The sequence below is a fragment of the Pygocentrus nattereri genome, chromosome 11 (genome assembly GCF_015220715.1).
Source record: "Pygocentrus nattereri isolate fPygNat1 chromosome 11, fPygNat1.pri, whole genome shotgun sequence".
NCBI lineage: Eukaryota > Metazoa > Chordata > Actinopteri > Characiformes > Serrasalmidae > Pygocentrus > Pygocentrus nattereri.
This window is the reverse complement of record NC_051221.1, coordinates 13,802,522-13,816,859: the sequence shown is the minus strand read 5'-3', so window position 1 is coordinate 13,816,859 and position 14,338 is coordinate 13,802,522. Positions and strand designations below refer to the sequence as shown.

Below are 14,338 nucleotides of genomic sequence, written 5' to 3'. Positions count from 1 at the left end.
GATTTAATCTTAAATCTCGCCGACTTTCCAGCCGCACCTGGACTAGCAGCAAAAAATCTCGGCGTTATAATAGATTCAGATTTATCATTCGATCAACACATAGGCAGCATCACTAGGACAGCTTTTATACATCTTCGCAACATTGCCAAGATCAGAAATGCCCTATCCCTGCGTGATGCAGAAACACTAGTACATGCCTTTATTACTTCTAGGCTAGACTACTGTAATGCGCTACTGTCAGGATGTACGAGCAGGAATTTAAACAAACTCCAACTAGTCCAAAACGCCGCAGCCAGGGTCCTCACTAAAACTAGAAAATTTGAGCATATTAGTCCAGTGCTATCATCACTTCATTGGCTACCTATTAAATTCCGTATTGATTATAAAATCATTTTACTGACTTATAAAGCCCTACATGGTCTTGCCCCTGAATACCTGCAAGACCTTATTTCTCATTATGAGCCATCACGACCACTCAGATCCCAGAGCGCTGGCTTATTAACAGTTCCTAGAATTCAGAAGGTTTCATCTGGGGGAAGAGCTTTTTCTTATAAAGGCCCCAAACTCTGGAATGATCTTCCAGAAACTGTTCGGGACTCAGACACAGTCTCAATCTTTAAGACTAGGCTGAAAACTCACTTGTTCAGTTTAGCTTTTGGTAGGTAATGTTCCCCCCCTAGGTAAAGGCAGCAGATCCAGGGGTCCATGGACACAGGGAATTATAGTAAACTGAGACGCTGGTGCTGTCGTCCCGCTGCTCGCACGCGGTCACTCAAGTTTGTGGACGGTGGAGCGGAGGGATGCCGAACTGTTTCAGAGTGCTGCCGTGTCTGTGTGTCCTTCTGGTTCTCTCCTTTTAGTTAAGCTGTCATAGTCAGATCTGCCGGGGTCATTAGCCACACTCTGTAAATGTTTACATTCCCTGTTTATGTACAAACGGATAGAACAAAACTAATCCCATTTACCTGCTTTTTTTTCCTCAGTTCTGAGGGAGTTTTTCCTTGCCACTGTTGCCCCTGGCTTGCCCACTGGGGGGTTTCTGTACATTCTGTACATTCTTTAAGTCCTGTGGAAACTTTGTCTTTTCTGAAATCCTGTAAAGCTGCTTCGTGACAACATCCGTTGTAAAAAGCGCTATACAAATAAATTTGATTTGATTTGATTTGAACAGGGACGTGAGGGCTCGCTGAGATGTCAGCGCCCCTCCACTCCACCATATGTGTAGAGACGAAGCATTTGACCATGTAAAGAACCATATATCCATTCAAATGCTTCTTTGAGTGTTCATAGTTCTATATAGAACCATTGCCTTTACAAAAGGACCTTTAAAGAACCATTTTAAAGAGTGTAGCTCTCTAGATTTAGTTGAAATGTGGCTCCAAAAGTTTGAATCTATTATAAAATAGCTGGCATGCTATATACTATGCACTCTTTCTGTAATGGGGAGGGATTGAGATAGCAGCACAGGTGCTAACTGGGTCAAAATCATTTTAAGTTATGCGAGGGTGTGTATAGTAACATCCATCATGGCCATTTAATAGAAAGCTTCAGTATTATCAGAAAAGATCCAGTGTTTTGGCCACATCTAGAGCCTTTTGATACAGAAGTCACACACTGTAGCCATACTGATCAGCACTGAATGTTCTGAAGACAAAAGGGTCTCAGCATCTAAGATAAGCTATCACAGTTAACTATGAAAAGCTGGATGATTAACCGCTCTCTTAAATCATTTCAGGCAATTCCAGTGTTGATGCAGGTAAGCCTAAAGAAGATGGTGATGCTTTGGAAAATCCCACAGACTTCCAGGTATTTAACACTTAACATCCCAGGCTTATTACATCCTAAATTATTAAACCATACTAAATCAGTCATTACTTTAGAGACTTTAATAAAAACAGGTTGAGGTATTTTTAGGTCACTGATCTGTATAACAAAACATTGGACCCACCGGTGGGCCCTGGTCATGTAAAGGGTTAATCAAGTCAAGTCAAGTCAGGCTTTATTGTCATTCCAGCTATATACAAATACACAGTGAAACAAAACAACACTCCTCCAAGACCAACACATGAGAACAAGTGAAGGCAATACAAAAATCAGAATGCAGACAATACAGTATGACAAATAAATATGGAAACTAACAATAAATACAAAACAGAGCACTGGCAGCACACGGAACTGAGGCTATGTGGAGTTGTGCAAAGGAGGATGTAACATACTAGGATATATCAGCAGCTTAGCAGATAGTCTAGCAGATATGAGCATAGAAGTCACTGAGGTAGCAACCAGAGCAGCAATATACAGTATTTGGTTGATACAGTAATTGAAATTGAATTGAACCATTTGTCACTGTGTTTGCACACTGTGAAATGAGACCTCTGCAGTGCAGTGAAACACCCACACACATGCACACTAGTGAACACACACACACCAGGGGACAGTGAGCACACTTGCCCGGAGCAGGGGCCCCATCCACGGTGCCCAGGGAGCAATTGGGGCTTAGGTGCCTTGCTCAAGGGCACTTCAGTCATGGACATTCAGCCGAGAGGATTGAACCAGCGACCTTCCGGTCACAGGGCTGGTTCCCTAACCTCCAGCCCATGACTAATTCTAGCAGACAACATTGTTAAAATGCACAGATATTGTTGTGGAAATAAATTGTGCAAAAATGCAAATATTAGGATCTCCTGTCATATCAAGTGAAGTGCTTCAGTGAAATGCAGGAACTATATTTATACAGTGTTCCCAACATAATTTGGAGCTGTGAGAAGTGGGGAGTGAGTTAGTCCCATATTGTTGTGTGTGTGTGTGAGGGCCCGAATGCTGTGGCACTTTCTTCCAGACGGCAGAAGAGAGAACAGAGTGTGTGAGGGGTGTGTGGGGTCAGCCACAATGCTAGTGGCTTTTTGCAATGTGTGGTGTAAATGTCTGTGATGGTGGGGGGCGGGCGGAGGGGGGGGTACAGAACCCGATGACCTTTCCAGATGTCCACATAATGACTTCTGTCCTGTGCAGATGATGCCGATCAATGGAGCAAGAGCACATGCTTAGGTTTGCCATTATATCAGACTCCAGGTTCAGCACATTAACATTTGGAATTGGCTGGAATGTGCAGCAGGCCATCAGATCATCTGTCAAATGGTCATGGGCTAGTTTTGACTCAAAAGATTAAGTTACTGTTCTGGCAGTGTGACTAACAACCTATTGCAATACATTCATGAATCACATAATATCAGAGAGGATGACTGGGCAACATCGCTCTTCCAAATCTGAGCATGCTTACTAGGAAGTACTTATGCGTGGCAGCAACATCATTGACCTGGGAGATGATTTTCTCTAAAGCTACGGAGCTGGAGTCAAAGAGAAGATATAGACTGCTGCCAAACACTGTGGGCCAACTGCTATCTTTAAATCAAAAGGAATAAAGATATCCAGAATAAACAAATGAATAAAAATGTCCAGTTATGCACACAAACGCCCACTTACAAAGAAACTTAGTCTTACTAGATTACAGCATCAAAAACAGTCCACACACTCTTAAAAAGATGATTCTTAAAAGGTCCTTCGATGGTTCTATATAGAGCTATGAGCAGTCAAGACGCCCTCTGCACGCTTACATGGTTCTTTGCATGATGAAGTGGTTCGTCAGATTGATGGAGAATGTGCTCTATATAGTTATACAGTAGCAAAAATAATTCTTCTATTGTTACAAGCTTGACATCATAACAACCCTTTTTGGTGCTTTTAACACCAATTTCAAAAAGGTTCCATATAGAAATTTTGTCTTTATCTTCCGCTTCTCCAGGCTTCGGGTCGCGGGGGCAGCATCCTAAGCAATGAGGCAAGACCGCCACTTCCACTAGCTCTCCGGCAGGATTCCGAGGCGCTCCCAGGCCAGCTGAGCAATATATATCACCTATTGGGGACATCAGGCCGTGAACTTCAGCTTTCGCTGGATCGGTTTTTAGCCAAGTGTGAAGCGGCCGGGATGAGAATCTCTAAATCCGAGGCCATGGCTCTCAGGCGGGAAATGGTGGAGAGCCCTCTCTGGGTTGGGGATGAGCTCTTGCCTCAAGTGGAGGAGTTCAAGTATCTCGGGGTCTTGTTCACGAGTGATGGTAAAAGGGAGCGCGAGATTGACAGGCGGATTGGTGCTGGGTCAGCAGTGATGCGGGCTCTTTACCGGTCTGTTGTGGTAAAGAAAGAGCTGAGCCATAAGGCAAGGCTCTCGATTTACCGGTCGATCTACGTTCCCACCCTCACCTATGGTCATGAGCTTTGGGTAATGACTGAAAGAATAAGATCACGAATACAAGCGGCCGAAATGAGTTTCCTCCACAGGGTGTCTGGACTCTCCCTTAGAGATAGGGTGAGAAGTTCAGTCATCCGGGAGGCACTCGGAGTAGAGCCGCTGCTTCTTCACGTCGAGAGGAGCCAGCTGAGGTGGTTTGGGCATCTGGTTAGGATGCCTCCTGGATGCCTCCCTCGGGAAACGGAGGTCTGGGCCTCATTGCTCAGGATGCTGCTCCCGCGACCTGAACCCCGGAGAAGTGGAAGATAATGGATGGATGGATGGGTTAAACCTAGAAACAAGCTTTTGAATCTAAAGATGTACTTCTGTGTCTGCATGACACCTATGCATGTCTAACTGTGGTCACAAGGTGTTTAATTAGCCAGCATATTGAACTAGCAGGTTAGCTAATGAGCTGCTGGTCTTGGGCGCTGCAGGAAGGTTACCCTGTTCTTATTTGGCAGATAAAAAATATAATCAATTCTATAAACACAGAAAAGTGTTGAAAAATAGCCCTTTAACGTGTAAATCCATGAGATAATTTGTAAAGCTAGTTGCCACCACTCTTTATGAATGTGAACTCGTAGATTTATTGTCTCTTTGGACGGAATTTAAAGCCCAAGTCTACACGTTTTCATACTGTTCTTCGATTATCTAGAGATTTTGAATGAACTGGCTGAGAAGGAATGATGTTGGTGTTTTCTGTTGAGAGATGTTTAAATGACGTTCTCTGCTATTTTCTTCAGTTTGATTTGAGCTGGAGGTGGGGATGGAGCAAATTTGGCAGTTTGTAAAAATGCCATTTCATAGCATTGTGCCATGATCTGCAATGCAGGGACAATGCTGCAGCCTGTTATTCCAAAAAACAAAATAGGCCTGGGTCTTAATCACATCCTGCAAGCTCTCAGGGCGCCATCTCAGCCTGCTTTTCTTTCCCGGATTAGAGCTGGGCTACTTGACCTGGTTACCTTGGCAACCTGCTGAAATGTAGTGCGTTAGAGTCCCGTTGTTATTGGTGAGGAGGTGTTAATTGAGATGGAAGCTTAGTGGAAAGATCAGGGAGAGGGCCAGACAGAAAGAGATGATTAGTAGCAGTGAGAGAGAGACAGAGAGAGAGAGACAGAGAGAGAGAGAGACAGAGAGAGAGAGAGAGAGACAGAGAGAGAGAAAGAAAGAGAGAGAGAGAGAGACAGAGAGACAGATAGAGAGAGAGAGAGAATGAGAGAGAGAGAGAGAGAGAGAGAGACAGAGAGACAGATAGAGAGAGAGCACTGTTCCATAAGGGTTTAAATGACTGCCTTGAGTGTTTCCTTAAAAATAAAAGCTTCTTAGTGAATCTGCAGTGTTTGGTTGGCTCTTTGCATGACGATAACACAAGTGTATATTTTTGGTCCTACAGCCTATTGGAGGACGCTTTAAATGCATTATTACCATATACCATGGCCCCAAAGAGTGCCTGGTGGTACTGGCCTTTATTTAAAACAGACCATTACAAGACGTCTACAGGCGTCTGGTGAGTTTCAGATTGTTCTCGTTTGAACAGTTACTTTACAAAATCCTTCAGGTTTCCATCCAAAACGTTTTTGAGCACCTCTGCGTTCATAATTCCATCAATGAGTACGAGATCACTGACGCCACTGTAAGAAGAACAGCATCAGACTTTGAGGTTTCCTCGTCTGTGCTTTACAGACCTCTTAGGTGCTCATAAGTAACACACAGAACTTCATTAAAACCGACCGTTGGCTAAATTGTGAAGTCTTTGAAGGGCTATGCATGGTTTATTATTGGTGTGATAAGTCCTTGTTAGGGTTAACCCCTTAATTAATCATCAGAAATAATGATTCGATTACTAATATAATCAATAATGACGTCCCCATTAGATGGAAGAATCAGGTCAGCAGATACGTAATGTTGGCTAGAAAAGTTGTTCTTGCTTCTGGAGGAAATTCTTAGAAGTGGGTTCTTGTTGTTGGTGTTTAAGCTGAGCTGATCTTGACTATCAGGAGTCCAAGGTGACCGCTGTAGTTAATAAGGCCCACAGCTCTGGAGACAAACTGTCAGCACGACTAGCTGTGCATAATTGGCTGTTGATGGTCCTGAGACCTCTACCAGACAGAAAAAGAAGTGGTGTCCAGGATGAAAGGGGTTGGCTATATTCCTGGCTGTTGGTTATGATCTGAAGTGTTGGTAGAATTCATGTGACGATGGCTCAGTAATCTTTACTAAAAACCATCACAAACTTTCAAGTTCTTAGCTCCTCTGTGTGAGGATAGTCTTCAAATATTATTCTAAGAAGAGCACCAGAATATAAACAGGAAGAGCAAATATTAGTACAACCTATTGTTAGCCAGTAAGCTTAGTTAGCTAGCTGGTCTTTGGTCCTGCAGCGAGGGTTACTCTGTTCTTATTATTACAGTATAAAAACATAAGGTCTGGACGTGAATCGATTCGATAAACACAGGAAAATGTCAGAAATGAACTCTTGAACGTAAATCTGTGAAACAGCTTGTAAAGCTAGTTGCCACTTTTTCTGTGAATGTGAACTCATAGATTTATTGTCTCTTTGGATGGAATTTAAAGCCCAAGTCTACTAATTTTCATATTTTTCTTCTTTCATCTAAAGGTTTTGTGCCATTTTTGAACGGAACTGGCAGAGAAAGAATGAAGAATTTTGGTCTGTTCAGTAGAGAGACTTTTAAAATCACTCGTCATTGTCTTCAGTTTGATTTGAGCTGGAGGGAGGGGATGGACTTAATTTGGCACAGGTAATATAAGAAATGCCAAAGGAGCAATCAGAGTTAGCAACGGGTAATATTTCAATGACATCAGAATCGTGCTGACACCTTTTTGGTAGGCAAATTCAAGTTAATTCAGAAGCACTATGGCTGTTTGTATATAGACAACAAGGCCAAAATCCATCTAGCAAAGGCAGTAAATCATGCTTTCTTAAACACTTTTTAAATTCCATTTTAAAGCTTGTTAACCAGTGCGTTTGAATGTACTTGATACCTTTTGATCTGTTTCTGTAATGATTAGATCAGCCACTGAGATGCATTCAACAGCTCCAGTGGCCAACATCTCCAAAGCGAAGGTTTGGTATATATGTTGGTTAAAGGTGTATATGTTGGTTAAGTATGCATTTATTGAGGTAAATTCATGCATTTATTGAGGTAAATTCATGCATTTATTGAGGTAAATTCATGCATTTATTGAGGTAAATTCATGCATTTATTGAGGTAAATTCATGCATTTATTGAGGCAAACTGATATTGGTAACATAATTTGCCAACTTTCAAAACTCGTTCTACATTTGAGGCACCTTGTTGTAACTGCAGTACTTAAGGTGGAATGAATTTCAATGAAAATGCTGGCATTTAAAAAGTTGACTTGTACTTGATACATGAGTTTATTATTTAGGAGCTTTGGGTGCTTTGGTAGCCGTTTTTATTAGTTTTTATGAATTATCGTGCACTGGAATGTTCTTATCCTGGTACTATTTTCTGGAGACTGGATCTGAAGAGTCTACATATCTTCATCTTTTTAGTGGTCATTCCTAAACTGTGGTGAGAGTAGAGAGCAGGTGGAAGAGAATCTGGTGATGTGGAGGTTTGCACTGGAGAGGAGAGGAATGAAGGTCAGTAGAGACAAGACGGAATACATGTGTGTGAATGAGAGGGAGGCAGGGGGAAAGGTGAAGATGCAAGGAGTAGAGGTTATAAAGGTGGATGACTTCAAATATCTTGGGTCAACCATCCAAAGCAATGGACAGTGTAGAAAAGAGGTGAAGAAGAGGGTGCAGGCAGGATGGAGTGGGTGGAGACGGATTTCAGGGCTGATGTGTGACAGAAGGATAGCAGCAAGAGTGAAAGGGAAGGTTTACAAGACAGTAGTGCGTCCTGCTATGATGTATGGTTTGGAGACTGTGGCCCTGTCTAAAAGACAGGAGGCTGAGCTGGAGGTGGCGGAGATGAAGATGCTGAGATTTTCGTTGGGAGTGACAAGGCTGGACAAGATTAGAAATGAGCAGATCAGAGGGACAGTGAAGGTGGAGCAGTTTGGAGATAAAGCCAGAGAGGCCAGGTTGAGATGGTTTGGACATGTGTTGAGGAGGAATAGTGGATATATTGGTCAAAGAATGTTGGAGATGGAGCTGCCGGGTAGAAGGAGAAGAGGTAGACCTCAGAGAAGGTTTATGGATGTAGTGAAGGTGGACATGGAGATGGTTGGTGTGAAAGTAGAGGAGGCAGTGGATAGGGCAAGATGGAGGCAGATGATCCGCTGTGGCGACCCCTAAAGGAAGCAGCTGAAAGAAGAAGAAGAAGTGGTCATTCTGGTCTATGTTGCTTGGTTTTTATCCACCTTCAGCTGCTCAACAAAAGCCTTGGCTAAAACTACCAGCAAGTAGATTTTTTGAGCTTTTTAAAAATTACCATGCTTAGTATGAAGGTTTATTACATTGCTGTTTGTAATGTAGCTAGAAGCTGCTTCCATGCATTTCTGTGTTTTTTCAGCAGGATTAGTTTTAAGAAAGATCTATTGTTTATTGTTTGTACATTGGCTGTTAAAAGGTGAAATAAGCTAGTTAGCATCAATGGCATTCATGATAGTTTCTGTACATCATTTCAACAAGAAACCAGGGTCACTCCAGCCATTCAACCAGTATAGTAGTCAATAAAAACATGGAACCAGTTTTTTTCCAATGAAGTATTTTCAATGCATTAGTTAAGCTTGCAGCAATCATGTGGGTACCTTATTTTCCATTGCCCAAAGCCTAAAAGGAGGACTTCAATTCCCTTATCTTCAGTCAGGCTATCTGGATGTTTTTTTAATATTACCCTCACCTAACATCCACTGTAAGCCTTACACAAGAAACAGTTTATCAGAATTCTCAGTCATTATGTGAAAAACAAAGCTGTGATGCATCATAAAGGCACCAATAAGAGAAATGGAGGAAGGCTGTTAGAAGCCTCTTAAAACACTGAGAAAGGTACACAGCTTTTTAAAAATAGGTTAGAGCTGAAATCACAAATGGGTCATCACTCCTTGAAAATTGTGACACCACCACATAACAGGACCACATAAGAGGAAGTTTGGTCAGACTGTTACAAAATAACATTGTAAATTGGCTGATCCAGAGATAATGTGTTTGTTTTCCAGAGTTTCTAGCATCTAAATTGCATCCTGGGTCATTTCTGTTGATATCGTGTTTGTTTGAAAACAGGAGCACTACGAAGCTGTTTTCGACTGACAAATATGCCTTTTAAAGTCTGTTTCCTGAAAGAGAAGAGCAGAAAATAGAAAACCGTGTGTAATTTGATTGTGGAAATTGCTAAGAGCTTGATATCTCCAGTAATGTATTGATGTTTTTTAGCTTATGATGTAGTTATGCAACATTAAGAGTAGTGTATATGAAGGGTTCAAATCAGAATGCAGTTTGTAATGTTTAGGTTTGTTGGGTGAATCAAGTATACATTAAATGTACTTTAATTGAAGAACAGAATTAATGTAAAAACGGCAGTTTTTTTTTACATTTATGAAAAATATGCACATAAATAAGCTTGCTGCTGACTTTGCATCTGGAAATGAAGAAGAATTACATGTTATGTAATTTAGTTTTTTTTTTATTAGAAATAATACATATTCATCTTGTGCTCTGAAAACTATACAAGTGGAAAAAAATGAAAAGGACATAGAAATGTTAAAGCAAAGAAAACAACCAGGTAGGTATTCGATCACCAATACCATGTCAGACTGAAACAAGAGGGAAGGTTATTGGCACACAGGGTGACGGACAGAGTTCCAAAACACAGGACAATACAGAGGATCGGCAATTAATTCGACAATCTAGGGGCATCGAGTAGAAAACCAAAGGTATTGACCCGAAACACTATAGTCTATTATGCTTCATATATAATATCTCTATTTTCGTCTCCCAAAATTAATATTGGTCACAGGACTCTAAGTCATGTGCTTTCATCCATGACATCTTTATGGAGAAAGAGTCTTTGATCATTGCTAATGCAGAGTCCTTTTACAGTGTTATCATAAATGTGTCTATATGCTCTATAAACACAGTACAAAATAATAACAAAGAAAATAACAAAAACCTGCCAAGGGTCTGACATCCTCCTCGCTTGAGTATCAAGCGTCCGTCGTCATATTGCACAGTTATCTTTCGCTCTGTTTGCACAACGTGAGAGTCTGTTTGCAGTCTCTACAAGCTGGCACTGTGGAAGTTCTGATGAAGTTCAGGGGAGGGCGAGAACAGCCTCGGTTAATGTGCCGAGGTGCCTCAAGGCCCAATACTAGGGTCTATGAGGTTTTCTTTTTTTTTTTTTTTTTTGATAAGCTCGCAAGGCTGTAGAAAGAGCTGAAGTAGTAGAAATGGAGGTAACACAAAACGTGATATAATCCAATGAGGCCTTCAGCAGAGGATGGTGTTTGATCCTCAATGTGTCCACTGCTACACAGTCACTGGCGTCCAGCATTTGGTACCTAGATACTCTAGCGTTGATCCAGACGCGGCTGTGATGTCATACGAGTGGGGCATGTCATGAGTTTGAGTGTCTCTGTAAAGCCACACCTCCACTTCCTTTCCTCTGTGCTCTCTCATTGTGTTGATGATGTTTTGGGGATTCCATGATATGTTTTCATACTGGACTTAAAAACGAAACTTCCCAGATGGTAATGACAAAGATAAATGAGCAACAGAAGAAGTCCAACAAAAGGTAAAACTTAATCTCAAAATGATAAATAATATCATGACAACATATTTGTAACAATATTCATACTGATAACACATAACATCAATGATAACTGTAACAATAAAAATAAATTTTCAGCTCTTATAGTCCTATTCAAGCCTTGCTGAGTCCAGGAAAGCTATGCTGAGAAACTCTTAACAGAGTTCAGTGGAAGAGTCCATAATAAGCTCTGTAGAAGCAGCTCTACACAAAGCGATAAAAACGACAAGCACAGCGTAAACATTTCGCAACATGCGTCCATCCACCGCAGGGTGAAAAATACCCCAGAGGCTGCTGGGAGGTCACTCGGCGTTTGTCCTTCTCTCCTGGCTAGCAGAGAGGTGCTGGAAGAGGCCCGAAGAGGCCAAGCTCAAGCGGCCGAGTGACTGGATGGTCCTCCGGCTGGAGGCCCTGTCCCTTTCCACGCTGAAGTCGAAGGAATAACTGAAAAGGCACAGGCATGAAGACCACACCTCTCCTGGACCAGACGGAAGAGTAATGGGAGAGGCTCTTGGCGGAACAACGAGAACCTCTTTGTGCCCAGAGGAGAACCAAATCCAATCAATCCAATCTCCCTCTTCTTTTAGCATTAACATCAATGCTACTGCCTGAGAACTACCAGTGATGCTTGAGGGTACAGAAATTCATACTACTTGCTTACACCTTTCTTTCTTGCTTTCTCTCTCTCTATATCCCTCTCCCTCCTTAACTCTTTGGATGTCAGGAGATGGTTTTTGGTTCTCTTCTTTCTCTCTCCTTCATCCTTAAACTTTTTCCTTCTTCCTCTGTTTTCCTAGTTCCCTACAGATTCCGCCATATTTCTTTCTTTCCCAAACCAAAAGGAGCCAGGGTACAGGGGTTTGCAAGGCCTTCACACCTCTGTCTGCAGGTCAATGATGTCCTGGCCCACCAGAGGAATGGTGGTGCCGGCCTTCTCCCATTCCACAGTGGGCAGCTCCAGGGGGGATGCCTGCAGAGGCTCAAGGTCTTTTCGTACCCATGCTGGGGGGGATGTCTGCGACCGTGGCATGCTCTCCCACGATCGCTCTCCTGGAGCCTGCTGCTTGTCCTGATGATGGAGAAACAAAGAGAGTTGGACTTCGATCTCCAGGGCAGGATGATGCATATCGACCTTATATCATGTCTACCTTTTTTCAGATCAGTGTCCCAACAAAATATGCATCAAAGTATATTTTATTCAATCATTCTGTTATTGTCAATGTGTTTTGACAGTTTTACAGTTTCATGATAGCAATTTGTGGATAAATAAAAACTAAAATGGAAACAAACTTTTTTGGCCCAGGCTTTGAAATTAATAATGCTAAATCCATTAGTCTAATAGGCAAAGTGCACAGAGCACTTATGCAAACAATGGAAAAGAGGTGGATGCACTTTTATAGTGGCACTCAGATAATTGTAATATAACAGCCACTGCTAGCATTGCTGAAAGCAGATGGTCTATTGCGGCTTTTGAATTAAAATAAGGCTAATAAGAAACTTACGCTGTGGCTGGTTTTGTCGCTTCCTGCAGAAGACACGCTCCACCTGACAGACTGCAGGGGAGAAAGGAAAAAGCAAGGAAAATTATTCCAAACTGTCCAGACTTGATGTGTATGATTTCAATATTAAACAGAGGAGAAGGTGAACTAAGGTTTTTCTTTGAATGGCTATTTTCTGCTTCTTCTTCTAACCCTTCTATTTTTTCCCTGTCTCTCTCTCTCTTTTCCTCCTTCTCCGCAGGAGCAATTTAAGATGAAACAGAGTGAAGATGGAAATAAAGATGTGAGTGAAATGCTGGATGGCTGAACTAAAGGCTGGTCTGGCTTTGCTCTCAGCGACAAAACGAAAGCCAGACTGTGGTGTGACAGAATTGGGTCTTTGTGATAAACACCATTTCTGATGCAGCCTAATCCTAAGAACCATACTCTGTCAACATTCTGTCATAAAACGGTGTTTATTGCTATTCTAAGTGCTTTTAATTGGATCTTGTCTGGATATTTGTGTCTCACCTTGCTGTCGGAAGCAGGCGACTCTCTGTCCTTTTCAGCATGATGTAATTTTCTGTTGAGGTCTTGGAACATGTTCTGATGGCGCTTTCGTGTATGCATGATCTTCTGCAAGGAACAGAGAAAAGAAAAAGGTTTGGTTCTGTTAGAAACCATCTCAACATTCATCACATCCCTCACTGAGCTAACCCGGATTACGGATTAACCCATCTTGTCTAATTTGCTTTTCAAATCCAAATTAATGTTGTGACTTAATAGAGCCATTTGATGTTCTGTTTTAATGAATACAGAAAATTTCTCTCAACTTTTTCTCTTACCAAATACACACTTTAACTCGGGTTAATGTTAATGATGGGAAACTTCTTGAAACTAAAGTAATGGACTAATTATGCACTAATGCATCTCTAAATGTTACAGCTGTGTAGGTGAGTTATGAAAGCATAATTACCTCAAAGTCTAGCTCAGCATAACGAGATTTCTGCCTCTGTGAATGAGGGAGTTGAATGCGGCACAGAAGAAAAAGAGAAAAACAAAGAATGAATATTAGGCAAGCTGTTTAATGGTCTCAGACAAGTGGCACAAAACGTGCCTTTCATTTTAAATCCAAACATTCTTTCATAAAACCACATATTTAAAAGAATATTTAAGGTAATGCTGTTGACAGTAATGTCTTAAAGCTGGTGCAGACCAGGCAACATTACCAAGCCTCCACTAGCTTGTCTTCTTCCATTTTAGTTTCTACATTGTCTCTTTTACCCAACTTGGCTGTTTAAAATGCTGGTTGTATAAGCATAACCAGGCCTCGAGACTGTAGATCTTCAGCAGGACTGACGCTTACCAAAAAAGTAAAGTCACTTACCCCCTCGCTAACTTCCAGTGAGCTCATGGATAGCGTGGAGATGGTCTCGCTCTTAGACATCATGGAGTTCATAGAGTCGAAGGTGTCTCCCAGGCTGCTGGTTACATGGCTCTCGCTGGAGATGTTGTGCAGGTTCTGGACGGGTGAGTCTCGCTCCTCCGAGTACGAAACACTTAGCCGGTCAGCAGGGAGAGTCCTGCTAGCATAAGCAGCCTGAGGCTCGGCAAAGCCACCACTGATGTGCATGAGGCGGGCCTGGGGCAGTTGCTCCACGCTGATGTTGTACTTGGTGGTGGAGGACAGCTCCTCTTTGGGCTTTGAGCGCAGAGTCGACGTGGTGTTGGGCATCAGCACGTAGCCACCGGCATCCACACCATTGCCTTCTGCCTGGCTTCGTGCTAGGTCCACATCCATCTGCTTGAAGATGTCGCTGTCGCACACG

The 14,338-nt window shown here is 42.2% G+C and overlaps 1 protein-coding gene across 1 annotated transcript in view; it reads right to left on the bottom strand.

Moving 5' to 3' along the window:
* Positions 1-10,566: 10,566 nt before the first annotated feature.
* LOC108435612 (adhesion G protein-coupled receptor B1-like) overlaps positions 10,567-14,338 on the bottom strand; it is a 23,548-nt gene continuing 19,776 nt past the window's right edge. The window contains exons 27-31 of the mRNA XM_017711579.2: positions 13,897-14,338; positions 13,486-13,521; positions 13,041-13,145; positions 12,534-12,584; positions 10,567-12,100 (exon numbers count right to left, since the gene is read on the bottom strand). The exon at positions 13,897-14,338 is cut by the window's right edge and continues 199 nt beyond it. Of these exons, the coding sequence (XP_017567068.1) occupies positions 11,903-12,100; positions 12,534-12,584; positions 13,041-13,145; positions 13,486-13,521; positions 13,897-14,338 (832 nt within the window). The 3' untranslated portion in view covers positions 10,567-11,902. The remainder of the gene's footprint in view (positions 12,101-12,533; positions 12,585-13,040; positions 13,146-13,485; positions 13,522-13,896) is intronic.